This window comes from Triticum urartu, chromosome 7A, assembly GCF_056163025.1.
Source record: "Triticum urartu cultivar PI428250 chromosome 7A, HENAU_Tu73, whole genome shotgun sequence".
NCBI classification, from domain to species: Eukaryota; Viridiplantae; Streptophyta; class Magnoliopsida; order Poales; family Poaceae; genus Triticum; species Triticum urartu.
In genome coordinates, this window is record NC_141879.1 from 506,830,635 (window position 1) to 506,857,311 (window position 26,677).

The following is a 26,677-nucleotide window of genomic DNA, read 5'->3' on the forward strand; positions in this document are numbered from 1 at the left end:
TTCAAATGGTACGAAACTTGACAGGCGGTCTACCAGTAGTAAACCAAGGCCGCTTGGCAAGTCTCGGTCCAATCCGGAAATGTTTAATCGCCAAATGAAAGAAAGGTAGAAATGACCACCGGAGGAGAACGGAGTGCCGGAATGCAAAACGGACAACGGAGAAAATGCTCGGATGCATGAGACGAACACGTATGCAAATGAAATGCACATGATGACATGATATGCAATGCATGACACGCAAGCAATGACAAGGCAACAACAGCGAATAACTGGAGGACACGTGGCGCATTGGTCTCGGGGCGTTACAGCCGGGAATCCTGAAATAAATCCAGGAATAAATGCGAGCACCAGGATTTAAACTCTGGTGGGCTAAGGATACCACAGTTCCTCCAACCATTCAACCATATGTTGGTTCGTCATTTGAATTTCTTTTTGATACAGTGTACTGACCCTACATGAACCGTCTCTTCGCCCTTTTGAGTTTTGAACCGCTGAACCGCGACGCAGTGCAAACTGCACCATCCTGCTGTGCTGCTGCCATTTTTATGTACCCAACCTGCCCTGCCCTAGACGTTACCAAGAAGGGGAAAAAGGGCGGACACGCTAGGAAAGAAGAACGAGAAAGGAGACCAAGAAACGACCAGACCAGGAGGAGCCCAATCCATCGACCCTCCCCCGCGACCTCGAGTTCTCGAAGAATCCATTTCTCCAAGAACCCGGCTGCAGTACGCAGAGAGGCAGAGCGGAGCTGTGGAGCCGAGGCGGCCCGCGGTCCCCATCCCCGCGATTCGGCCGGGATCCGGCCGCGCCGCCGCGGCCATGGACATGATCGACAGCATCGAGTGCGTGTCGTCGTCGGACGGCATGGAGGACGACGACGCCATGTCCTCCAACCTGCCCCGCCCCTTCCTCAAGGCCTCGGCGGCGGCCATCGCGGCGGCCAGCATCGGGGTGGTCCCCGGCGGCGTCGGTGGCGCGTCCGGCGCCGGCGCGGCCGGGGGGATCGCCGGCCCGCTGATCCCGCCGGCCACGAGCGTCCACGAGCTCCTGGAGTGCCCCGTCTGCACCAACTCCATGTACCCCCCGATCCACCAGGTCAGCGCCTCGGTCCGTGCCCTTGGGTTGTCTCTTTTTCTTGATTGCCTCCGGGATCTTGGTCCGGTCCTTGGAATTTGCGCGGCGTGTTTGATCTCCGACGCAGGGAAGACGGGATCTTGGTTGCTTGTTTCGGTTTCTTTGGCTGCAACTCAAGTTTTGCGGATGTCATATACTTCATTGTTTGCGTTCTAGGCACATTCAAGTCACGCAAGAACTGAAATTTCATGACTAAGACGCTAGTACATCACAATCAATCCTGATAAGGAGAATTCCCGTTGAAATTTTGCGTTCCCAAGTGGAAAAATTAACGCTGTGAAGAAACGGTGTTATCGGGACTTAACATACCCAATTGCAGGAGGGATTTTAAATGTGATATATATGATTGCACGATCATTCTTGGCCTGAGGAATCAGGGTTGGAAGCAGAGTGTTATAATCAGGATGTAGTTTAGATTCTTCAATAGTTTCTGAAGGTTTTGGGTTCTGACAATTTTAGATTCTTCATTAACTGAGTACTGCAATGCTGGAAAAGGAAATTATAATGTTTAGTTAGGCCCTTAGGGCATTTGAACTGTCCCATGCTTTGCCACCAGTTATCAGAAAAGAATACATTGTATGTTGGAGAAAGGAACATACATTCTCATGTAAACCGTACTATTCTCGTTTTTCTTTAAAATCAGGAGGCAGTATTCTTTTGTTTTTCTTATGTTTGGTTGGCAGAATGTTTGTTAAACTCCACCCACCTCTTAATCCAATCTTCAACACAATTTAGAGAAACAACTATAGCTTTATCGATCGATGTTCTTGCTAACCACATTATTCAAGTAAGTTAAAAGTGTAGCGAATATATAGAATGTGTGTAACCGATCATTTTCAAAAGCAACTATTTCTTGTTGCTTGGTGACTGATGAGCATATAGGGACAATGAAGATTATGACTGAAAATATTTATTTGTCACATAATTTATGCACTTGTCATGATGCATACTAAAATACATTAGAATAACATGTCAGGTGTTCATCAGTTATATATGGTTTTGGTGAATGAGTAAACACATACTTAATGATACTTTGAGTATACCTAAACAATCTATGTGGTGAGGGCTGGGATGCTTCTGTACTTGATTTTATTATCTATCGTATACCTTACCCACACATGCTGGTCAAGTATCACAGAAGTTGCTCAACTACTGAACCATGAGGCCTAATCTTCGAAATTTATTCAAGTGTGGAAACCAGTTCTTTCATCAGGACTAGCCTGAGTTACACTTACATCTTCATGAATACTTCACCGGCTTACAAAAATATCATGATAGACATAATGATATGTTGGCATGTTCTTTTGTGACTGATAATTAATTGTGTAGGCCCTTCATAGTTGCATCAATCCAGATGGCCAGACTAGGCACTAAACATCTTTTATGTTTGGTGAACAAGCTTTTGTTTATATATGATAGCCTACTTCCCAAGGTTACCTCATTTTTCTTTGCGTGGAGGATATATTAATAGTCTTCCCATATGTGATGTCTTTCATCAATAAGTCCTCTTGTACCTGTGCATCTGTTTTTACCAATGCTAAAAGTTTTGAAATTTTGTATTGGGTCCTTCTGTGCCCCCTTTTTATGGGTATGCTTATCTGTCTTTCACGTGCAATGTAATCATATAGAATGTATGATTTATTTTTGCATGTCCTGAACATGTGAAGTGTTCTGTTAGTATAAATGTTACATGAAGCCTTCAAAATTTCTGCGAATGCACCCTGAATAGATATTCATGCTGGCTGTGTGTAGGCAGTGTACTTCCCTCTTTATACTATAGGACAAGATGCACAGTTCAATAGGACGTGCCTTCCAGATGGGCTGCATATTCTTATAATAGCCTTCTTTAGAAGGGATTTCTTTTCCAATGTGTAGTTAACATTAAGTATTATATTTGACTTGAGTAAACCTACTCCTTTTTAAGTAAATTATTGTGGCGAGAAGGAATGCAATATCTGTAGCAACATTATACTGTTAAACAACACCAATACATCAGCAAATATGTTTACGCATAATTGATATTTGTTTGTTTGAACATTTTTGTGAATCTTATATACGTACTGGTACCTAGTCTTGCTCTAGGTCTATACTATCTAGTTACTTGTTGCCTAACTAGCTGATGTACCTTCCATTCTGTTTTGATTGATTTGTCTGGATTATGCATTTCAGGATTTTGTTTCTACGGCCATCTATCTCTGTACGTCCAAAAGTTTGACAATTTAAGTTGACAGTGACAACAAAATAACATCTTTGCTATTTTTACAGTGCCAAAATGGGCATACCCTTTGTTCTACTTGCAAAGCTCGGGTGCACAACCGCTGCCCTACCTGTCGACAAGAGCTGGGCGACATCAGGTGTTTGGCATTGGAAAAGGTGGCTGAATCACTTGAGCTACCATGCAAATACTACTCACTAGGTTGTCCAGAGATCTTCCCATACTATAGCAAGCTCAAGCATGAGTCGCAGTGCAATTTTAGGCCATACAGCTGCCCTTATGCGGGATCTGAATGCTCCGTTGTTGGGGACATTCCTTTCCTTGTTTCACATCTGAGAGATGACCATAAGGTTGACATGCATTCTGGGTGCACATTCAACCATCGTTATGTCAAGTCAAATCCCAGAGAAGTTGAAAATGCAACTTGGATGCTAACTGTAAGTGTTCACAACCTTTTCATCTCTAGGCCTGTACACTTGCCTGTTGCATTTACTTGATATCTTATGTCCACCTGTATTTTGGGGAAAAGATTTACAATACACTAGATTACTATCTTGCTGTACCTTGATCGTGCTTCCATCATCCTTCATTTATAATATCATAAAGAAACTTTTGTTGGTCCTAGAATACTGGATGGTCTTTCAGAATGTGTCCAACTACCCAAAAGAAAGGTGGTAGCTTCCCCCTAGTGCTGCTTGATACATCTGCCTCTGCCTGTTTCTTTTTCTGTTCATTTACCTTCAGCATGTGAATCAAGTGATTCCTATCTGACACAATGCCTTCATATCTAGGTTTTCCATTGTTTCGGGCAGTATTTCTGCTTGCATTTTGAGGCCTTCCAGCTCGGAATGGCGCCAGTCTACATGGCATTCCTCCGCTTCATGGGCGACGAGAATGACGCAAGGAACTACAGCTATAGCCTTGAGGTGGGTGCCAATGGCAGGAAGATGATATGGGAGGGCACGCCCCGGAGCATCCGGGACAGTCACCGCAAAGTGCGTGACAGCCATGACGGCCTCATAATCCAGCGGAACATGGCACTCTTCTTCTCCGGTGGGGAGAGGAAAGAGCTGAAACTGCGGGTGACTGGCCGCATCTGGAAGGAGCAGCAGAACCCCGACTCGGGAGCCTGCATCCCTAATCTCTTCAGCTGAAGTGAATAGTTGGCAACAGGATATCATGTGATTCAGGTGTATATTGAAGAAATGTGATTGCCGATTTGCTTTTCTCTCTTTACAGTTTGTGTTTGCGTCTTTTCGCTTTTTCAGCCACTTTGTTGTAACATGCTCAATATTCTTTGGGGTGGTTGGTGTTATCAAGGACAGCACGTGAAGCCTGCTGGAAATCACATGATGATCATTCTCCTCTGCCTGGTCTGTGTCCTGTGATTCCTAAATGTCTGTCATGTGATTGTACTTTTAATGATCTAGTGATGTATGATTGTATTCTCAGTTGCTTGAAACATGCATGCATCAACTGGGGAACTGCTTGAAACATCTGTTCCATACACCTTAACTTTTTAAAAGAAAGATTCTATGATTTGTTGGTGCGCCTGCTTTGAGCCTAAGCCAACCACAAGCAAAAAAGAAATTGGCTAGCCAATATACTGGATAAGGTTTTGGCTTCCCACGTTTTGTCCAATGTTGGCAAAGAAAAATAAATTAGAATTGGATTAAGCATGCGTTAATATTAGGAATGATTCAAGCAATGCCCAAAATTTTGGTCATGACCAAATTTTTTTCTTAACTGTGTGACAAAAAATGGTACACCATCTATACATGCCCACTTCAAGCTGAGGCAAATTGCCTCAAGTTCGGAAAAGAAAGACACAACCTTTTTTTGAGGAAGAAAGACACTCGATAATGGCTACACTCTGCATATGCTCTTCTCGGCTGCTCAGCCAACCCCTCCTTGCCTAGCTGTTGGCGCGTGGTTTTTCCATAGTTGCGGTTGGAAATTGATCATTGCGAGGGATGCACCTAGCCTAAAGCTATTAGGCATCCTCTGACCCGTACGGGCATCTTCAAGGGAATGCACCAAAAGTCCAAAACCCCTCTGCCCGTTCCGATTTATTTATGGACGTGTCCATGGAAAGAGCCCATTTATCCGTCATAAATTAGACACCTGACGGCATCCCCCATTTGTCTAACCTTTTTTGTTCATTTTCATTTTCAGCCTAAATTGAATATTTGAAAGACACAGCTTAAAAATAAAAAACATATAGTTCAAGTTTAGAAATATACAGTTTGAACATAAATATTAATCAGAGGACATGTTTAAACATAAAAATACTCAAAAGTACGTCACAGATCTATTGACTTACATGATGTATCCACAAATGCTCTACAAGATCATTTAGAAGTTATTGATGCGCTTCTAGATCTCGAAGTTGCTGATGCATATTGAGCAAATGTGCAACCTGATATGCCTCTTCTTCCAAGAGATGGACATATGTGCCATGGTTTTCAAAGTTAACATTCTGTACACCATCACCCTCATCCTCCAATCATGTTGTGCATGATCATACAATTAGTCATCATCTTCTACAATGTCTTGGGATCCCACATATTTGTAGGTCCATGTATAATAGCCCATCAAGCTTGCAGCACTTCAAATGCCCACTCCCCGTCCTTCCTAGCACCTTCTTGCATTTGGGCAAAGAGAGTCTTTTTGTTACCTTGCGACTCGGTGTCAGTCTTCACAATCGTCACCCATTAAGGAAAAATACCGGCAGCAACGTAGTACCACATGGTGTACTCGTGCCCATTGATGGTATAGTTGCACTCGGGAGCCTTGCAGCACAAAGTCTTGCAAACAATGACGATCGCTGAAGCACGTCGATGTTGCTATGAGACCCTGGCTTGCCAAAGAAAGAGTGTCAAATCTACAGGTCGTGTCATGTCACTACTTCCGGTATGATGGTGGGCTCTCGGAGTATGATCTTGGTATCGTCCTTACGAACCTACTAGATAGTTCTTCCATTCCTAGTGCATGCAATTGATGGAACCAGGCATACTGGGAAACCCTCTTCATTCTCCAAATGCCAAATCCTTGGCTGTGTCGGCATAGTTGGTTCTCTCAAGTACTCTTTGCCAAACACCTTCACCACTAAAGTGGAAAATCTGACCATCGCTTTAATACATGACCTCTCTACCATCCGGATACGCTCATCAACAGTGTTTGTCCCGTTGTATCATACGCAGACATTCTCATAGCAGCAGTGCAATTCTAGAGACAAGAGAACCCAAGTAGCCTGGTGCAATCCCTCTTTAGCGTGAAGTGTCATATTCGTTCACACCCTCCACAATGCGTAAGAACACATGCCTATGCATCCGAAAATGAGGATGAAAGAAGCCCTAATGACATGTCAGCTTGGCCCATGAATAGTCAGTGTAGAGTACCAACGCCACCCTTTCCCTTTTTTTGGTTATCAGTTATCCTGCTCGACGTAGAACCCATGAAGTTGAGAATATGCTCCTCTTCCTTCTTCGATGCTCCGAGAATACTCAACATTAACATAAACTCATAGTCGTTGTCACCTTCGTCCCATGTCGATGATATGAAGAATTCGTTGTAATTAAAAGCATCATTGGTGTCCATCTTTTGCACCCCACAAATGTGCAACAAGAAAGCGGTCAAACTCTATTTCAGACATTTCGTTGAATAAGTGGTGCACGAGGTGGACGGCATTTGTGGTCGGGGGTCTAAGACATACCAAGAGTGGCGTCCATACGACGAGCGTGTTCGGGGGCAATGATCCGGGTGAGCGTGTGACTAGATGGGGCGCGGGTTGGGGGAGGAACAGAGGATGAAAGAATGGAGATAGGCGGAGGGAGGAAGGAAGCTCTAGGGTTTGAGATGGGGCCCATGTCTCGTCAGTCCGGACAACCCTCATTTCTCCTCCACATATGGTCTGGGTTTGGAGAGTCCGGACAACCCAGGCATATATCCTAGGTTTAGGGGAGGCCCTGCTGGATGGCCTTTCGATTGTGTTTGTATCATAAACGGCCAATAACTCGTATTTTTCCTCGAACGATGCTTCTTTTGGAATTGCGGCAGATCATGCATATTCAACGTTTGTGTGTTAACAAACCTTTTCTTTTGCTTTTGTATTTTTGAGATTGCTCACCACAAGTGTCATGTGGTGCCTGAGGGTATCTCCAACGCCAACACAAACTAGACAACGCATCCGTTCGTGGATCGGGAGACCAGACCGCGGACACTAATGCAAGGCCTACCATCCAATCATAGCCGCAAATGTCTGCACATTTCGGAAGAATTTAATGGAAGAGAACAAACTTGATGCATATTTAACAAACTGGACGATATTCATTCATATTTTGATGATTTTTACATAGAACTGGATGCTTTTCATCTAAGCCGGAGCAAGGTCATTACATCTTTGACATATTCAACTAAACTGTACTCTAAACCTAGTCTAAATGACCGCTGGCGTCCATTCCCCATGCCTGACCGGCCATGAGCCCCGAAAAATGAAGCTCCGCCTCCGTAGCCTGCAAGCGACTAATCCGGCGACGATGATGAGCCCGTCAAGCTTAGCTTCAATGGGAAGGGAGGAGTGGTGTGGCCTTCCTGGGACCCGAGCGTCGGCGACCTCCCATGCTCCACTCTTTTCGCTACCGGCGGCGCCCGCGGACGTGCCGTCTTCGTCCTCGTGGCAGCGGGGCATGGTCGAGGTGGAGCTGGCGACGTCGTCCCTATGGCACCGGGGCGCGGCCGACTTCATCCACCACCTCATCGATCTCCTTGAAGGCGGCTTCTAACTCTGTCTGATGGACGCAGTACTGCCAGCGGGTGCAGCAGATGTCGCGGGCGGTGTGGTAGGATTGGACCAGCGCCTCCTGCTCGCCCACGACCATGTCCGGCGCGATGCCCGTGCCGCCGACGAGTTGCTCCTTCGCACGCCGGTGCTTGTCGAGGAGGCGATGGTTGAACGCCTGGTCGCCTTGCGCCTACAGGGACGTGGCATATGTCGCTTTTCCAACACCATGTTGGTGTAGTGAGCTCGGGCCTCGCCCATGGTGATGCCGGCATGGGCCGGCGAGGAAGTTGGCACAAGCTCGTTGTCGGCCGCCTCTTCCATTGGGGCGTCCGCAGCGCTGGCCTTCGGTGAGCTTGTCCGTCTGCCGACCTGCCAGCCTACTGCAATGGTGGCGATCTCCTTTATTTGCTCGGACTAGAGGCTGTCCCAGAGGGCTTTGGAGCTCGAGGAGGCCATCATGGGCATGCCATCGAGGGGAGTTAGGGAGCAGAGGAGGTTGAATGCGGCTGTTGCCGAGCCTGAAGTTTAAATAGCGTGCAGATGGTAGGGCATGCAACGAGGTGGCTAACGGTGGGTAACAGACGGATGAACAGGTGGCGCTGGAGCAAGTTCCTCGGCAACCGCGCATGTTTAATGTAGGGAGGCGGACATACTGGATGTCATTTGAACGCCGATCAGTCGCGTGCACCGGGATGCGGCGCGGGCGGTGCTCTCAATGCCGGAGCGACCTGAAAGGTTGCGTCCATTTTGGGCAGGCATGAATGCGGCGGTGACGCTCTGGAGCGACGGTGACCGCTTTGGACAGGAAACTGCTCGAGCGGAAGAGGGTTTGTGTGGGCCAGGGACATCGGATGTTTGCGTGGCAGCAATCCAAACTCCCGCGAAGCCCCTCAGTTTACTTCCGATTAATCTCTGTCTCTACTGCTTAATAATCAATCACCTTAATATACTTACCTTTTGAAACAATTTCACTTTAATTTATTTGTCAAACTTCTAATCAAAATATAAGGTAATTCAAGGGTATAATTTGATGAACATTTATTTACACAATCACATCATTATTAATAGGTAAATCACAACCTAACATGTTAAAATATTTATATCATGTTGCAATGCACGGACATCATTCGAACCACCGAATGAACCCATATTGTGGGCAGTCTGAGGGTCCAACGGAGATGCCAAACAACCCAAAAAAAAAAGAAGAAAAAGGCAGCTTCACACGCTGGCCGGGAACGTGAGCTTTGGCCCGAGCCGCCGCAAGCGACAGGCCCTCCCTCCGTTTCCAAAGAAAAGATTGAAAAGATTTTAGCCCATCTGGGTTTTAGCTCCACAGCCACCGCCGCCATGGCCGTCATCCCACCCCTCTCACTCCTCCTCCCCCTCCCACTCCTCCCCTAGCCTCGCGTCTGCCCCGAATGGCGAGCGCCTCCATCTCCTCTCTGTTCCTCGCGCCACCCGGATTTCCCTGCCAGATCGCCGGCCGCCTAGCCCCCGCCCCCAGAATCCGTTCCTCGAGGCGCTTCGCGGCTGCCCGCTGCGAGGCCGCCCTCGTCCCGGCGTGGCGGCTCCGCGCGCCACCCCGTCGCCGGAACGTGCTGCGCGACAAGGCCCCGCCGCCGCTGGTGGTTCGCCCTCCCAACCACGAGGCCCTCGATTCTCGTCCGCAGCTGGACAAGGACCGCCCTCCTTTGGTTGGTCTTACTGGAGAACCGCAGTCTGCTTCGTCCGATGATCACGCGTTACCGGATCCTGAGGAGAAATCGGACATTTCTGTTTGTCTAGATGCCGGTCCAAGTGGGAATGCAGTGGCTGAGTCCACCTTGGATGGCCCGAAGGATTTGGATTGGGATGCAGAGGAGAGCCATCTCTGCGGCAATGGGACCGGTCCTGTATTCAGTGTATATGAAGACCCAGACGGCAATGCAGTGCATGTTGAGGTGAATGAGGATGAAATCGTTAGCAGGTGTGTGAGTGCAGATGGAGAAGGGAGTGGCGATTTGCAATCCATGTTGTCTCGTGCAAGAGTAATGGCTAAGGGGTTTGAAAGTGGCGAACGTGAGGTTCCGAAGAACAGCTCATTGGTTCAGTTCGTAGCCACCGAGAAGAAGGAATCGTGTGTTGCGGATGCTGATGTTTCAGTTGTGCAGACAAATAGGACTGCTTCAAGGGCTGTTGCACAGGGTGGTTTTGCAGCATTTTGTGGTGTGTGCATTGTATTGATGGCGTCAAAGTTGATTTGGAGGAACATCAAGGCACCTTTTTCTAGAAAGTCGTTTCATGTACCTAGACCAGGGATGAGAGCTGGTCAATTGGACAAGGGTAACGGCATGGTAATCAGTAATGTACATAAGATTCCAGGAGATTTACTGGTAAGACCGCAGTTAGAGAGGACGGAATTGATGAACAACCTCAAAAAAGCCAAAATGTCAAGAGAACGGTTTTCTTTCAGAAATATATTTTGTTGCAGTACTGTTGCAAATGATGACAATGCAAGAATAACCGAGATCAGAAGAATGGTGACTGATGTTCACACTCTAGAAGAAGGAAACCTTGGAAAAAGCAAAGGGGGAAACAATAATTCTGTTGTCTTTCCCCACCCAGTAGTTGCCACCGAGGAAGCAATTTCAGCAAGTTATGTTAGACAATCCGTAGATGATGCATCAGAGTTCGACAGTTGTGAATTACCTAATATTAGTTCCTCCAATGGTATTATTGAGGAAAGTGTCAAGCAGCCTGTGGATTTTAAGAACGGAGCACCAACCGTAGACACATGTGTAAAAGATCAGTATGTTATTGGAGAAATTGAACAGCCTGAGTTCAGGTATAATGATGAGAGCACAGCTGATGCAAAGGATACAACTTCTGTCATACATGCAGCAGAAAAAGAACTACATATTTGTTCTGCAGATGATCATAATGTGAGTCCTAATACCATCAATACCCCATCACCTGAGTTTGAAAGAAAAGAACAGTTCGCGGAGATAGCTGCTAGTATTCAAGGACTAGAACCATCTGAGCTGTTCAGTAGTGACAAACAGATGATTTGTATAAATGGTAGTGCTCACCAGATCATCAATAATGTTGTCCCAGAAACTGCTGATGTTTTTTCACCTAATTGCTTTAACATTTCATCATCTGGGTTGAAATACAACGGAGCATCCCTAGCCAATAGTGAAAATGATATCAATTGCATGCAAGAAACTGAAGTACCGATGGCCTTTGCAAATGATGCTCAGATGGCTAACTGTGAAGGCTTTGCTCATTGTGTAAGCATAATAGGTAAAGAAGCATGTAAAGATCCACTAATGACCGATATATCAACTATGAAATCACCTCAGAGAATCAGTGAAGAGCCTGCGGATTTGATGACATATAACATGCAATCCATGCAAGAACCAGAACCATCCAACCATGATGGCAAAGAGGTAATTTATGCAAATGCGAAGAACCATAAGAAAGCCGTAGTACACAATGAGACAAAGACTAGTTCAGAAACAGTTGATGAAGCTAACACATCTCCATTATACATCCTACAAGAAACAGTTCAACACAGAGGTGCAGAAGTTGAAATATCAGAGAAGGAAGTGAAAATCACTTCCTCCAACAAAGAAGCCAGAGGGCATCTTAAAAAGGATAAAGCGAAACTACAGAAAGAAATGTTCAGTGACAAGGTACCTGGAACAAAGTTGTCAGCAGAAGGTGGTGTACCTGGAACTAGCATTGTGGTTGATCCATCAAATGGTGTACAGAAAACTAAAAGAGTGGCACGCAAACGGCTGAAGAAAGTGCAAACTAATCAGGGAGCTGCAGAAAGAGTCACAGAACAAGATGTCACTCACAATAGCAGCATGGTTGGTCAGGAAAACAGTAGCCAGAATGTTAGAAGGACAAGAAGAAAAAATCAGACAAATGCATTTCACACCGAAGGATCTCAAACAAGAGAAGAAATTCCAGAAACAACTTCCATGGAAAGTTTACCTGATGATGCACCAATAGCTGAAAACATGAAACCTCTTGTTGAGGCAGGTTCACCTGCTGGAACACTATCTTCAGAGGTATCAGTAAGAAACTATTGATTTGCAGTATCCTTTGCAGAGCTGTTACTTATATGTTTCAATAAGACAATTTTAATATGGTGCTCTTTCAGCAGTATCGTTCCGTAGTTTGGAATTCGTCATAAGGTCATCTTTCTAACAAGGACCAGATAACAACACTAGTGTAGAAGGATTAGGAAAATGGTAGGTGCTAGTTGTAAACTAATGAACTCTTGAATGTGCAAAAAACATTGTAAGTAGGAACTTATAGAATTTTCTGGACATAGTGAACTATATATAACTTGTGAGTAATACAGGAACTTGTGCAGTAACTCTCACGAAATGCTGCAGGGAACAAGTGATTCAAAATGTAAGTAACATAAGATTAAATGGCTTTCAGTAACTATTCTTGAACAGCCTATTTTGGATCGGACTGTACATCACTGGTTTGCATAGGTAATAATTTAAAGAAAACCATGACCTAATCCTTGAGCTGGTCCTCCAATGAGTAAAATGCACACATCGTCCTTCAACTCAGTCACTTAGATCCATGGACTTTGTAACCACATATTCATCCATTTAAACTTTTTAAAGGTTGCGCTAGAGGTTCATATCTGGTTGCGCAGTCTCTGACTGCTTCCGTGTGTGTTGACTATGAAGCATGACATCCTTCCCAATTACATGGTGGCACTGGCATGTCTTCTTCCTCAGACTGCAAATCGCTGGTTTACATTTACTTGCATGATGCTTGCAGCTTGCCGTACTACTATTATCATATTTTCTCTTGTTTGTTCCTGAATCCTGGCGTTGTCATGTTTCTATTGAAGGATATTCTTAGGGAATCTCAGCCAAGTAGGTCCAATACCCATACAATGAGGAAGGAAGAGTTAAAACTCAAATTCCAAGCTTCCGAAAGGATGGAGGCAGCCGCAACGGAAACTAAAACCAATATGCACAACTATAGTGCCATGCATGAGGGATCAACTGATTTTGACAAGTCGAAGACGAAGATGGGTGTAGCTGCTGCCAAGAAGTCCACAAAGAGGTAGATGTTTTCCTCAGAATTCTCCTTTTTATTGAGTCAAAGATCATATAGAATGGCTGTGTGATTGGTATGTACACACACTTGTCTGAAACTGTCCACTGCACACTTCCTTTACAGAAAATCATTGTCGAAGCGTACCAAGCCAAGTAATCCAGTGTCAAATAAAGACTCAGAGGAACCCACTGGTGACTGATGTGCATAAAGTGTTTCAAGTAATGTCCTCTTCGTCTCCTTCGTGCATAGGCATTAAGGCAGTTTCTGGAGAGTTGCACTCAATTAATGTGCAGCAAATTTCTTGGTGAGGAATAGTGGCAATATTTGCAGTACAGGCATCAACCGAAGAGGATAACTTCTCTCGTCAATCTGAAGTTCATCTCTGCTGCTGATGAAGGGGGTTGAGCTAACCAGGCTGCATGGAAAAGAGCTTGGTAAAATATAGGCCAACCGGATGGTGCTCCAGTATTTTACAAATACTTGACAGTCTATAGGTCCTATTCCATTTAAGTTGGAGCATCATTATGAAGTTTAGTCAAAAATAGCAAAGTCTCATAGGTGTATACTTTGAACCATGTTGTCCAAGTGGCATCTATTTTGGAGCAGAGGTGGCAATAAAGTTAAATGTACCTTCTGGTCTGCAAAATCTAGAAATAAATGAAGAAAAATATTCAGAATTAGGCAGCAATAGGGGATAAGTATAATATTGTTAAAAACCAACAGTAACAACTCAATATGTTACTTCCCCCGCCAAAAAAAAACAACTCAATATGTTACTTCACAGTTACATCCTTGCTCTTTTTATCTGATCGAAAGATATTTGTAAGATGCAGCAATTGCAAAAGAAGTAAGTTTCCGTGAACATTTTTGTACAATCCTTGTGTGGTTACAGATACTGTTAACACATCAGCGTATTGCCATAAACCATACTTGGCTTACAAATCCAAGGGAAGATGGGACGTAAACTTAGTCCTGTTAGTGGATCAAACTCGCAAACTTGACAGCATATATTTCATGGGACAGATGAACATGATTTTTTTTTACTATGAAACAATTGGAACTAACCAGTATACACGTAACAGAATAGTATTAATCCTGTAGCTCAATCTAATGTAAATGTTAGACTTTTCTCATGCACACAGTCAGCGCATTACAGTGGACCATTACACATATGAGTAAGTGGATCGATTCAGCAAATATTATGAGTGATTCGCACCACTGGCTCTTTAACCTTTTCAGTTTTGGTACCAAGTTCCTAAACATGCATATTTGCTTGAACGTTGCTTAATTTTATCAACTACTCCCTCTGTTCAATTTGAACTGCCAAAACGCCATATATTTAGGAACGGAGGGAGTACATCCATTGGTCACAGAAAATATGTAGTAATGTGCTATGCGGAGAGGCAACATGTTCACTCACCCTTCATTTTGGAACCAAATGACCATTAAAAGTTTAAAGTAGCTACTGTAGGATTGGAATGAAGTGTATGTTGTTTGTTTCTTATGGAGATCATACTCATTCCTGTTGCTTTTAGACTGCTTAATCTGCTGGTGGAATTTGCTTCCTATAAATCCCTCCACGATTCCATGCTGTCATTGAGTTACTCTTCTAGTCAACAAGTTTAATTGTTGTGTATCAAAGCACGCAACAGGGAGAATTTGGCCTGGTGGGGAGGCTTGGTTGGGAATGGGTTTAGGTCATAGGTGAAGTTGGTTTCTTATTGCTTGAATTTACTCCCTCCGTTTCTTTTTACTCTGCGTATAAAATTTGTTTGAAGTTAAACTACGCAAAGTTTGACCAAATTTATCTTAAAAAAATATCAACATTTACAATGCAAAAGTTACATAGTATGAAAATTAGTTTCATGATGCATCTAATGATATTGATTTCATATTGAGAATGTTTATTTTTTTTAATATAGTTGGTCAAACTTTATGAAGTTTGACTTCAGACAAAATTTATATGTAGACTAAAATGAAATGGAGGGAGTACCGAATACATGATTGCCTTATGATTAACTTAGGTTTGAGAAAGCAATCTCCAACTTAAGGTAACAAATCTTGTCTAATGGGAGAGTAATCTTAGCAAATGATAGAGAAATAATTTATAGATAGATATGGGTGCATCTGCCATATGTCTTGTGTCATGTGTGCAGCCGGTGGCTGTAGGACCAAGGCCCACGTCCTCCTAGTCCAACCATGACACTCATGGTGCGGCAAAGCATGTGTGACCTTCTAGTTGGTCCAAATGGGACTGGAAAGTTGGAACTCCTCTTTGTGGAAAATTTATCAGGTCAGGTAGCAGCCACTTCAGCTCGAAGACCTATTTTCATGACCACATATACAGTTATAGTTCTACTCGACTGGTGCAATCAAGCAAGCGAAATAATCATTAGAGAAATTTCATGTTAAGCATTTTACACTGCCGCAATGACACAACTTATAGAACCTCAGGTACACTTCAATCCTGACATATCAAGGATATGCCAGTTACAGTTCGATATTTACTCCACAAGCTTTGGGGGCATGCTTCTGATCTTCATCCTAGCTCAAGGGATTATTTATCCTTCAGACGTGTTGCACTAGTATTTTTAACATGCATCTGCGCTTCGTCCTCTTTCTAGCTATGATCATTATCCTTCAAACAGATCTGACAGCAGCTCTTCAAGATCTTCGGTGGTGTACTTCATAAGCCTTTGATACTTGTTTTTGTGATTCTCAAGGTATGCACTGTAAGCCTGAACAAGCTTCTCTGATACTGATTTACGCATGTTGGACCGGAGCAGAGGATTTTCAACTTTCCATGTCTTTTGAGTCCAGTAAGTTTTCTCAAATTCCATGTTAAATATTTGCAGTGTTGGTAGGCTAGAAAAGATTGGGATTTTGTTGGTCTTTACATGGAAGCAATACATGACAGATTCCCAAGAAATGTTGATGAACGATGAGATGTGGTCCTTTAGTTGGTCTTGGTGCTTCAGAACCCAATCTTCTCCTAGAAGATGCCTTATCTCTGAGCCTTCTACTTGATGCAACAAAAAGTTCACATTATTCACCATGAACATTTGTTTCAACCCTGCATCTTTATATCGATGAGATTCTTTCTCAAGCATAATTTCCATGTGAGAGATCAAGGTAGCAACAGTATCTTGCAGCGTCTCCATTGCAACCTTGTCATCCTGTTCATCACCAACAAGTATGATCTTGAGAGAGGTGCCATTGTCCAGAAGTGACATGATGTATTTTAACAAGTATCTGGTGATCTCATGGATACCGCCACCTTGGGGGACTACGTCAGATTTATAGTCAAAGATCATGTCTTTGAGTACCCGAAGACCACTCCTTATGCTTCTTCGCAAATCATGCAGTGCGTTTCCAAACCTTTCTGATAGTGATGCACCTCTTTTCGGGCATAATTCATCGACAAACTGCGCGAAATGTTGCAACAGGAAAGGGAATATATTCTTGGGCAGGACCAGCAACAGGTTAGCAAGCGCTTCGTGGACTCGTATCATGGCGACGACGTGATCTGGGTGTGGTGCTGTCGACGTTACCACTTGTATCAAAGAAAATACAGACTCCAAGAGCCGGATATTTGAGTTCACCTTTGACCCCATTGAAGATCTTGCCCAGCGACTGATCTCTTTGATAGAAGTACTTACGTTCTTGAGCAGCTTTGATGGTGAACAGAGGTCTGGATGCTCCCAGCCATTGATTTCTTGCTTAGGGAACTTCGCTGCTGATTCAAGAAGATCCTCATGCTGCTGAAGCTTCTTTCCCTGTATGAATTCCGTACCTCCTGTGATTGCTAGTGCTGGGTTTTCTTCCTTGGGAAACTTCGCTGCTGATTCCGGAAGATCCTGATGCTGCGGAAGCTTCTTTCCCTGTGTGAATTCAGGAGTTCCTGTGGCTGCTAGCGCCGGCTTGTGATCACCGGCACATCCGGCTTGAACTATGTGCTGGATTGCGGCGGGGCTTATTGCCGCGACGGCAAAGGGGTTTGGGGTGGCAGGGGTGCTGCAGCCTGTGGAGATGGAGGAGCTGGGGCAGCTACTCAGCGTCGGAGTAGAAGCATAGCTGCTCACGGTGGAAGCAGGACTCCTTGGGAACGCCATTTCCCATTCGGCGATTCTGCAGGGACTGGCTAAGGTTTTGCACCAGCAACTAGCTGCTGAACTCATGTAAGCTTCCCCTCAACCGCGTTCTCGCAAAAAACCGATAAGCGCGTCGATGGCTTAGTGGGCACCGCAAAACAGCTTCGCCGTATATATATATATATATTTAACTGGCTGACTATAAACCAGAAGGACGAGGGTGCCAGACAATGACCACTCGATGTGACGGCTGCAGCGGAAGCTGAGTACCAGGCAATCATTTTGTGAAGAAAAGAACGATGTATAGGAGGGATATGACGGGGTAATTTTGATGGATATGTTTGAGCTTTTTGCGGATCTTATATTGGATTGGGTTAAATATGCATATTCTGCAAGAACCCGGTTGATGGGTAAGATATCAGGTGACCACCCTTCACATGCTCCATGCTCCAAATTTTGGAAAGTCACATTTAGATGTTTCAAAAAGTTCTGAATTTTTTTATGGATGTTCACAATACATATGTCCATAACCCCTAAAAAGTTCGGATCAAAATTTGAAATATACATTGGGAAACAAAAACCACAAATTCATATGTGACCCTATTCATGTTTTGTCTTGTTTTGACACTATTCATTTTAGATTTGTCTTTCTTGCTTCGCAATGTGTGTTTTGAATTTGGATCTAAATTTCTTAGGGTCTGTAGTCACATGCCTTGTGAAATTCACAAAAAATCCAGAATCCCCCCCAAGATCAGGTCATTGACCTGTCGTTCCCTATTGTGTTGTGTAAATGATCTTTCCCGCAGGAAGGCTCACACGAACGCACAGCGTTTTTCCTTAGCATTTCCTTAAAAGATCTCTCAAATTGTCATGCTATAAGAGCATCTACAACTGAACTTGACAAATTCGATCCTTCAACGCGTCCGCTGTTAATGACCGGTCACGCCTCAAATTTCCCTTCTCACAACCGGACATCTCAATTAACATACCTCAAATTCATACAAACTCATGCAACTTACATCAACGATGCATTACACACGTCCGACTACTACATCAGGACATTGCCATCGGACTACCAAAAACTGACATGTTTAACCTACATGCTAGCTATGGAGAAGATCATCCACGGCTGTCCTTGCCCTTCCGAGCGCCCTTGCTCATCATGCCTCACATGCAGACGGCCATTGCCTCCTCTAAACTGCATGGGATAACATCCCAGTCGACAGATCTGTATTGGTCGTCGTCGGATCCATTGCCCGCCATGCCGGAGAAGGCCGGAGATCGCCAGACGGGAGCTTGGGTGGTGGAGGGGAGTGGAGTGAAGTGGCTAGGGTTTGGCCCTGATAGCAGATGGGGAGGAATATATGTGGGGTCAGGTGGACCAGCGTGGACCGGGTCCGACGTGGCGGACGCGCCCAAGCGCCCTTATATCCGCCCTCGATTTGGACTGGATATGAGGGGTGCCGGTCAGTCCGGGCGTTTGAGACCCATTTGAGACGCCCGTCTGGGTCACTTTTTTGTGACCAGTCATTGACTGGCCATCCGCCCAGACGTACGAGGAGGATTTGGGGTGCCTGGCTGTTGGGGTGTCAGGAACATAGGGATGCAGTGCTATTCTGTTGAAATGAATAGTACAAACCCATCACCTGCAAATATTCAGAAGATCAACTGTAGCAGCACTCAAATATTGATAGATAGGTTCCTTCTGTTAGAAAACGAGAGACAGGTTCTACTCAGAAGTAAGACAATCTGACACGCTCATAGGCAAATCTAACCTAGATAATGCTTCCCAAGTGATAACAAGTTGAACCAGCCTTGTCTTCTGCTTGATGACGCACCTAGCAACAAGAAACTGATTTCAGGTGAGTACAAATAAATCTATTTGATTCATATGCATTCTTGACATAGGGGTGGAGCGCTATTCCACTGAACTGAATAGCACAGAAAGCCGTCACCTGCAAATATTCAGAAGATCAACTCTACCAGCACATAAAACTTGATAGATAGGTTCTGTTTAGAAGGAAAGCAATCTCACACGTTCATAGGCAAATCCATTTTGATAATGCTTCCAAGTGAAAATAAAGTTGAATCATCCTATTAAATCTCCTGCTTGATTATATATAGGAGTAGGATTTTCTACAAGTGCTTGCCACAGAACTAGTTAAGGGTTTCAACGGTGCAAAAGTTCTCAAAAATTCTGAAAAAAATACTGAACCAACACACCTATAATATAACATGATCCAACGGAGGGATTAAAAAAATACGACTGTATGTGTCCTGGACAAAAAAACAAATAGTTCAGTATATATTTATGTCGTAGTGAGCTGAAATGCTTATTATTTTTGCCGAGGACACATAGATGCATATTTTGACAATCCCTCTGTTGGATCATCTTATTACATTAGAGAGATGCTCTCATATTTATTTCATATTTTTTGATAACTTTTAAACCATTAAAAGTTTAGCAACCCTTAACTAATTCTGTGGCAAGCTATATTAGACACTGTTTTACCTATATATATACACACACACACACATATATATATATTATGGATAACCTGCTTTATGATGCAGCTAGCAACACAAAATTGCTTTCAGCTGAGTCCAAACAAATATAAAATTGTTTAGTTTGTATTGGTTGGGGTGCGTCTGGCCTGGACAACAGTGCAACGCCCAGGCAACACACGAGGGCCCCACTAGCAAGCTAGTGTGGTGGACCCTCCCTCATAAAAAATAAATTTAATATCGTTATAGGCACATGGCCCACATATCAGATATTAAACTGATAAAAACAGATACTACACTTGATCTTAGCCAAAAGGCCGAGAAAGGTATGCTTTAGAACCCTGCCCTCCGCCTCCTCTTATAGCTCTGTTGGCCGACTGCGCTGCTTCCGCGGGCGAGGTGGGACTAAACAAGTTAACAGTGAGTCATTAGAAACCTGCCTGTGCGTTTCCCTACCATTGCTTCCGTTTTGGACTTCTTGGCCCAACTAAAGAATAGTAGCCCAGATGCCTCAACAGGCCAGCAATTATGTGGCTTAACTCAGTCATGGCCTGATCAGGGTAGTACATAATTAGTTGTCAAGTACTAGTAAACGAGTTAATAGTTAATTAACTATTGCTGGCTCCTGCAACTCATCCAATAATTCATATCTGGTTAACAACGTTTCCTAAATTAGTTTATTTAAATATAGCAATATAATAAAAGCAAGTTTTTGTCATTTGGGTGTTCAGGGATTTAACTTCAAGGACTCGATGAACCTGTGAAAGCTATTGAAACGAAATCTAAACTACCCCAATTAGCATTGCTCCCAGAGAAGTCTTTCCATTGTTCCTGTCAGTTCAGTGTGCCAGCCACTTCCTGAATTTATTCTTAGTCAGAACAATATTAGTAGCCACACATTCTGCGATACTTTCTTTCTCTTCCTTGATCCAAACCGAACCACTCTGCGCGGATGAATGCCTTGTAGCCATCAACTGGGAAGAAATTAAAGTGCTGCCCCCGTCAACACAACATCTGCTGAATATTACAACAGTACTATACCCTGCAGAAATGCAACTCTTTATAACCAACTACTAGCGGATAGTGCGCGGCGGCATGCCACGCTCCATTAGTTGGTTCGAGAGTTGTTTTTCTTGGTGCGGAAAACAGTACTCCCTCTGTCTCAAAATGCAAGACGTTTTTTTTAAGTCAGACTATGACAGTGTCAAGAAAACGTCTTATATTTTGAGACAGAGGGAGTGTGTGTTAGTTGTTTACTTGCAAAATTTATACATAGTTCACACTGCAGCAACCACACAACTTCTAGAACCTCAGGTTCAGTTCAATCTTAACATATCAAGGATATATCAGTTACAGTTCCATATTCAGTACGCAAGCTTTGGAAGCATGCATCTGAATCGGATCTTCCTCCTAGCTCAAGGGGCCATTTATCCTTCAGATTTGTTGACAAGCATTGTCACATGCATCTGTGCTTTATCCTCTTTTTAGCTATGCCCATTATCCTTCAAACAGATCTGACAGCAGTTCTTCAAGATCTTCAGGGGTGTACTTCATAAGCTTTGGAGCTTTGTTTTTGAGATTCTCAAGGTATGTACTGTAAGCCTGGACAAGCTTCTCTGATACTGATTTACGCATATTGGACCGGAGCAGAGGATTTTCAACTTTCCATGTCTTCTGAGTCCAGTAAGTTTTCTCAAATTCCATGTTAAATATCTGCAGTGTTGGTAGGCTAGAAAAGATTTGGATTTTGTTGGTCTTTGCATGGAAGCAATACATGACGGATTCCCAAGAAATGTTGATGAACCGTGAGATGTGGTCCTTCAGTTGGTCTCGGTGCTTCAGAACCCAATCCTCTCCTAGAAGATACTTTATCTCTGAGCCTTCTACTTGATGCAACACAAAGCTCACGTTATTCACCATGAACATTTGTTTCAACCCTGCATCTTTATATCGATGAGATTCTTTCTCAAGCATGATTTCCAAGTGACAGATCAAGGTAGCAACAGCATCTTGCAGCGTCTCCATTTCAACCATGCCATCCTGATCCTGTTCATCGCCGACAAGTATGAGTTTGAGAGATCTGCCATTGTCCAGCAGTGACACGATATATTTCAACAAATATTTGGTGATCTCATGGATACCACCACCTTGTGGGACTACTTCAGATGTATAATCAAAGATCTTGACATTGAGTACCTGAAGACCACTCCTTATGCTTCTTCGCAAATCATGCAGTGTCTTCTCAAACCTTGCTGATAAAGATGCACCTCCCTTTGGGCTTAATTCATCTACAATCTGAGCGAAATTTTGCACCAGGAAAGGGAAGATGTTCTTGGGCAGGACAAGCAACAGGTTAGCAAGCGCATCATGGACCCGTATCATGTCGACGATGTGATCTGGGTGTGGTGCTGTCGAAGTTACCACTTGTATCAAAGAAAGTACGGACTCCAAGAGCCGGATATTTGAGTTCACCTTTACTCCCGGCGAAGATCTTGCCCAGCGACTGATCTCCTTGATGGAAGTACTTACGTTCTTGAGTTGCTTGGATGGTGAACAGAGGTATGGATGCTCCCAGCCATTGATTTCTTGCTTAGGGAACTTCGCTGCTGATTCCGGAGGATCCTGATGTCCGGCTGGAGCTACTAGCCCTGTCTCGGTGGGGACTATTGCCGTGGCCGTAAATGAGCTTGGGTTGCTGCTGCCTATGGAGATGTAGGAGCTGGGGCAGCTGCTCAGCGTCAAAGTAGAAGCACAGCTGCTCATACTGGAATCAGGGCTCCTTGGAAACGCCATTTCCAAGTTCCAACTCAGTGATTCTGCTAGGGCTGAGGTTTTGCAACAGCAAGTAGCTGCTGAGCTCTGTAAGCTTCTTCTTGACTGCGTTATTGCAGAAACTGCTCCCTATCTTTGGCGCTTTGTTTTCGACTCTGCTCGCTTGGGTAGCGAGGTCGCCGGCTCGTTTGGTACACAGCCTTTGGGCTGATGTGTGTGTGTGTCGTTTTTCCTTATTAACTGACCATTTTTCTTTCTTCTTAACGAAAAGGCAGGTTCTTCAGAAAGAAAAAAAAAGAAAACTTTGCCGCGTCGCGGGGAAGCGCGTCAGTGATTTGATTGGTAGCGCAAAACAGCTGTCAAGGTGCAATTATATTCCCTCTGTTCCTAAATACTTGTCTTTCTAGGCATTTCAATAAGTGACCACATACGGAACAAAATGAGTGAATCTCCACTTTAAAATATGTCTACATACATCCGTATGTAGTAGTCATTTAAAATGTCTAGAAAGACAAATATTTAGAAACGGAGGGAGTATGATGTTAGTGGGTTACTGTAAACCACAAGGACAAGGTGTACACTGACCCCTGGACGTGACAGGCTGAGATTTTTTTCCCTTGGAGGGAAAAACCTGTGTACTTTAATTCATATCAAGAGGCCAACGATAGAAGCTGACCGGGACATGGTGGATGCCTGGATGGCGACGCGTAAAATAAATAGACTGAATGGAAATTCTAATTGGTAATGGTTTTGCTGCAGGCATGTAATGGTTCGGTGTTGGCAGTATGTGGCTATGCTTGTGGAAATGCATACGGGAAGGTCTAGTGATGGGAGGGGTCTAATCCGGGCCGTTGGATCCAGATCGTATGGTTCATCGAAGAGGTGGCAATTGGTAAAGTAAGTAACATCCCAAGTGTCTACATACACTATTTATTTCATTTTTGCTTCGTCCTACATGCTATTTTCTTCTTCTTTTGTTTAGCATAAAATAAAACATAGGAAAGGCTAAAAATCTAACGTTAGATTTTTACTCATGGCAAATCGAGCGTTTTTCATGGCAATTTATATTGGGCCAAAAATGGCAAAATTACTTTGCAAGCAAGACAATTTCCTGACCAAAAAAAAAATTGAGGCGAATTTGTATGCTTGTGAACTAAACTTGCCATCCTCGGCAAACATAATTTGTCATAAATAACGTTTGATTTGCCAAGGCCTAAAAATCGGATGTTCCCTTGATATCCGGGTCATAAAACATTTGTAGGGAATTGTGCAAATTAGTTTGCTTTTGTGTGTAGGGCCTGTAGGGTCATATGTTTCCACCAAATTTTACATGTGGTGTTCTGCATTGCTCAAGTCATTCAGATTAATCTATCATTAATCCTATGAAACCATGGACAGTCAACTTAATCGAACAAAAATACAGCCATGACCACCGCAAAGATCAGCATGTACATCCTACCCTCACCAACGCCGGGCCGCCGGCACGCGTCGCTCCTTCTAACGCTCTGCTCCTCCCTAGCCTCCCTAGATCCATTGCCGGCGCTCCTGTCCGTCGTCCCACCATCCTTCGTCCCAGCCGCACTAGCATTCTTCCACGGCGGCATTACCGCGGTTGGTGGTGGCGGCGGATCCACCGCGCCACTACCAGCATCCCCCACGCTCGCAGTCACAGATGGCGACGCCGGCGGCGCATCATAATCCGTCTGCAGCAACGTCACTGAAGCAAGAAACATAAATTTCAGCAACTACTCGGCGTCTGTGCTGGTCGATCACGAGTCCATGCCCGGCCGGACGCAAGAAAAGCTTTGTGCGAATGGTCACCTTGGCAGGTCGCCAGAGGAGGCGCGTAGAGGTAGCACCCGGGCAGCGGCAGCACCATGGGGAGCGTGGGGATGAGGGTGGCGATGAGGCCGGCGAGCACGCCGTTGGCCAGCGGCAGCGAGTACAGGCAGCGGCGGCCGGCGTCGAGCGCCTGGTTCAGCGACGAGCAGCAGGCGGCACTTATGTTCACGGCGCCGCCGCCGGACGTCGCCATCCCCAGGCACGGCACCAGGTTCACCCCCTGGAGCAGGTTGCAGCACGGCGCGTGGACGGCGTGTGCCCTCGCGGTGCCGCTCGCCATCGCCAGTGCGACAGCAAGAAGTAGCAGATGGAGAGCCGCGGCCGCGTGTGATGATCGGCACTGGAAGTGTTGTTGTGGCTTGATTGGTGGTACTAAGTTCATGCTGATCGCGCGATAGGTGCTAGCTAGTCCCTACCTCTGCTCATCTGTTTAATTACGTAGCTAGAGCAGGTATAAATAGGACAGAGTGCAGCACCAATGTTCAGTCAAACGAAGACTCAGCGAGATTATTGTTTTTCTGTCTATTTTGTAGTAGGAAATTTTGAAATGCAACAAGTAACTAGAATGATCTGCGGTTGACTCATGCATACCATGTGGCCTTCTTCATGCAGAAACGGTGCATATGTTTGACTCTGTACCTACCCGTGCTCCTTACTTCTTCAATATTGTTAGACCCTCATAAGTTTCAAAAGAAAATTGATAAAGGAGCTATAGGCTACTATCTTTATCCCTTGTCTCGTGACTCTGCAGTTGCATGCATGAACTTGTAGAAATTTGCTTGCTTTTGCTTTTCCATGGAGTCACGGTGTAGTATGGTCTGATGAAGCTATGTACCTAGGGTAGGGTCATGGATCTGTTCAAGATACCCTCCCCAAGAACATCTCTAAAGGAACCAGAAGCGGTCGAAGCAAAATCATCATCCACTCGACCGTGAAGCTATGTTCCACTCGACAGTATAGAAGACACTCGACTATGCGAACAACCACTCGACGATACAAGAAACCACTCGGAGTGTAGAAGGCTTAACGTCACTCAGGATGACAACGGTCGGTCATTCACTCTGTAACCTTAAAGATCATTTATATCTCTTTATTACTAGCGTTACCAGTAACGCTCTGCCTTAATGTACATTGAACCCTTTGTAACGTGGGCTGGCTAGGGTCCTGGCGCACTCTATATAAGCCACCCCTCCTCCGGGACAAGGGTTCGCACCCCTTGTAACTCACACGCATATATCCAGTCAACCGCCTCCGGGCTCCGAGACGTTGGGCTGTTACTTCCTCCGAGAAGGGCCTGAACTCGTAAAACTCGCGTGTATAACTCCTCCACAGCTAGGATCTTGCCTCTACATTCCTACCCCACATTCTACTGTCAGGCTTAGAACCACGACAGTTGGCGCCCACCATGGGGCAGGTGTCTTAGCGACTTTTTGGAGAAGTTGCAATTATTCCGATCCCCTTCATCATGGTTTCAGGCGGAGGTTTGGCTGAGGGCCGCGAGATCCGTCTCGGCGCGCTTGTGTTTGTCGCCGACGACTCCGCTTGGCTTCAGGAGGCTCCACTCGACGTCGACGCACTCCTCGTCCGCGGGGCGACGCACTTTCGCGCGTGCGTCCGCGGCATCCTCCTGCGCCAGCCGTCGACCCAATATCGATCGGCTCCTATGGTTTCCCCCCTCCTTGCGGCCCGCCGGAGTAAATGTTCCGGTCGGTCCAGGCTTCAGCGGTGGGTGAAGCACGCGGTGGCTCGTCAGTCGGCCACCCCTCAAGTCGCGGCAATCGAGGCCGACGAAACCCTCTACGACTTGTTCAATCTGTCGACTGGCTCCGTAGAGACTGCATCCGAGTGCGATAGCAGCGACCCCGCGACAGAAGTTTTGATGGTCAATGGACCACGCAGTCCTCCTGGCTTCACCCGTGAAGACGGAGGCGATGGGAACAGCGATCTGTCGCGCGTTCATGAAGAGTACCGCCCCGAACCCCTCTCCTCGCAGTGGAGAGAAGAACTTCGCCGCCGGAACATGGATGCTCTTCACACTCCTATCGTTGGAGAAACCCCTAAGGCCCAGGCCTTGGAGGAGGCGCTCCTGGCCAACTTGGCTGAGCGCACTTGACTGGAGAATCTCCAGTGCGCACTTGACGAGCGTGCTCGACAGCGTGCTCCTGAATCCAGTCGACATCAACTCTTTCCGCCTCCGACTCAGGTATACCGAACTCCGATCCAGAATCTCGCAGCTGCAGCCCGGATAGCGGAGTCGAT

General features: G+C 45.2%; 5 protein-coding genes and 1 non-coding gene across 6 annotated transcripts; 2 read left to right on the forward strand and 4 right to left on the reverse strand.

Moving 5' to 3' along the window:
• The first annotated feature begins 550 nt into the window (after positions 1-550).
• LOC147960173 (E3 ubiquitin-protein ligase SINAT5-like) lies at positions 551-4,716 on the forward strand. Its single transcript, XM_087533074.1, has 3 exons — positions 551-1,095; positions 3,400-3,786; positions 4,141-4,716. Exons 1-3 carry the CDS (start codon positions 820-822, stop codon positions 4,501-4,503), a joined length of 1,026 nt encoding a protein of 341 aa, XP_087389200.1. The 5' UTR covers positions 551-819; the 3' UTR covers positions 4,504-4,716.
• Positions 4,717-9,402: 4,686 nt separating this feature from the next.
• LOC125530528 (uncharacterized) lies at positions 9,403-13,810 on the forward strand. Its single transcript, XM_048694910.2, has 3 exons — positions 9,403-12,190; positions 12,997-13,214; positions 13,332-13,810. The coding sequence occupies exons 1-3, from the start codon at positions 9,551-9,553 to the stop codon at positions 13,405-13,407; spliced, it is 2,934 nt and encodes a 977-aa protein (XP_048550867.2). The 5' UTR covers positions 9,403-9,550; the 3' UTR covers positions 13,408-13,810.
• Positions 13,811-15,572: 1,762 nt separating this feature from the next.
• LOC125530529 (exocyst complex component EXO70E2-like) lies at positions 15,573-17,654 on the reverse strand. Its single transcript, XM_048694912.2, has one exon. It carries the CDS (start codon positions 17,384-17,386, stop codon positions 15,842-15,844), a length of 1,545 nt encoding a protein of 514 aa, XP_048550869.2. The 5' UTR covers positions 17,387-17,654; the 3' UTR covers positions 15,573-15,841.
• Positions 17,655-19,937: 2,283 nt separating this feature from the next.
• On the reverse strand, positions 19,938-20,134 carry LOC125530532 (U2 spliceosomal RNA). The gene has a single exon (XR_007292959.2). It is a non-coding gene; the product is annotated as a U2 spliceosomal RNA (small nuclear RNA).
• Positions 20,135-20,785: 651 nt separating this feature from the next.
• On the reverse strand, positions 20,786-22,765 carry LOC125530531 (exocyst complex component EXO70A3-like). The gene is made up of 2 exons (XM_048694915.2): positions 22,001-22,765; positions 20,786-21,850 (listed from the first exon to the last, which is right to left on the reverse strand). Exons 1-2 carry the CDS (start codon positions 22,595-22,597, stop codon positions 21,302-21,304), a joined length of 1,146 nt encoding a protein of 381 aa, XP_048550872.2. The 5' UTR covers positions 22,598-22,765; the 3' UTR covers positions 20,786-21,301.
• A 1,032-nt stretch (positions 22,766-23,797) lies between these two features.
• Positions 23,798-25,675, reverse strand: LOC125530530 (uncharacterized). The gene is made up of 2 exons (XM_048694913.2): positions 24,398-25,675; positions 23,798-24,293 (listed from the first exon to the last, which is right to left on the reverse strand). Exons 1-2 carry the CDS (start codon positions 24,798-24,800, stop codon positions 23,980-23,982), a joined length of 717 nt encoding a protein of 238 aa, XP_048550870.2. The 5' UTR covers positions 24,801-25,675; the 3' UTR covers positions 23,798-23,979.
• Between the last annotated feature and the right edge of the window lie 1,002 nt (positions 25,676-26,677).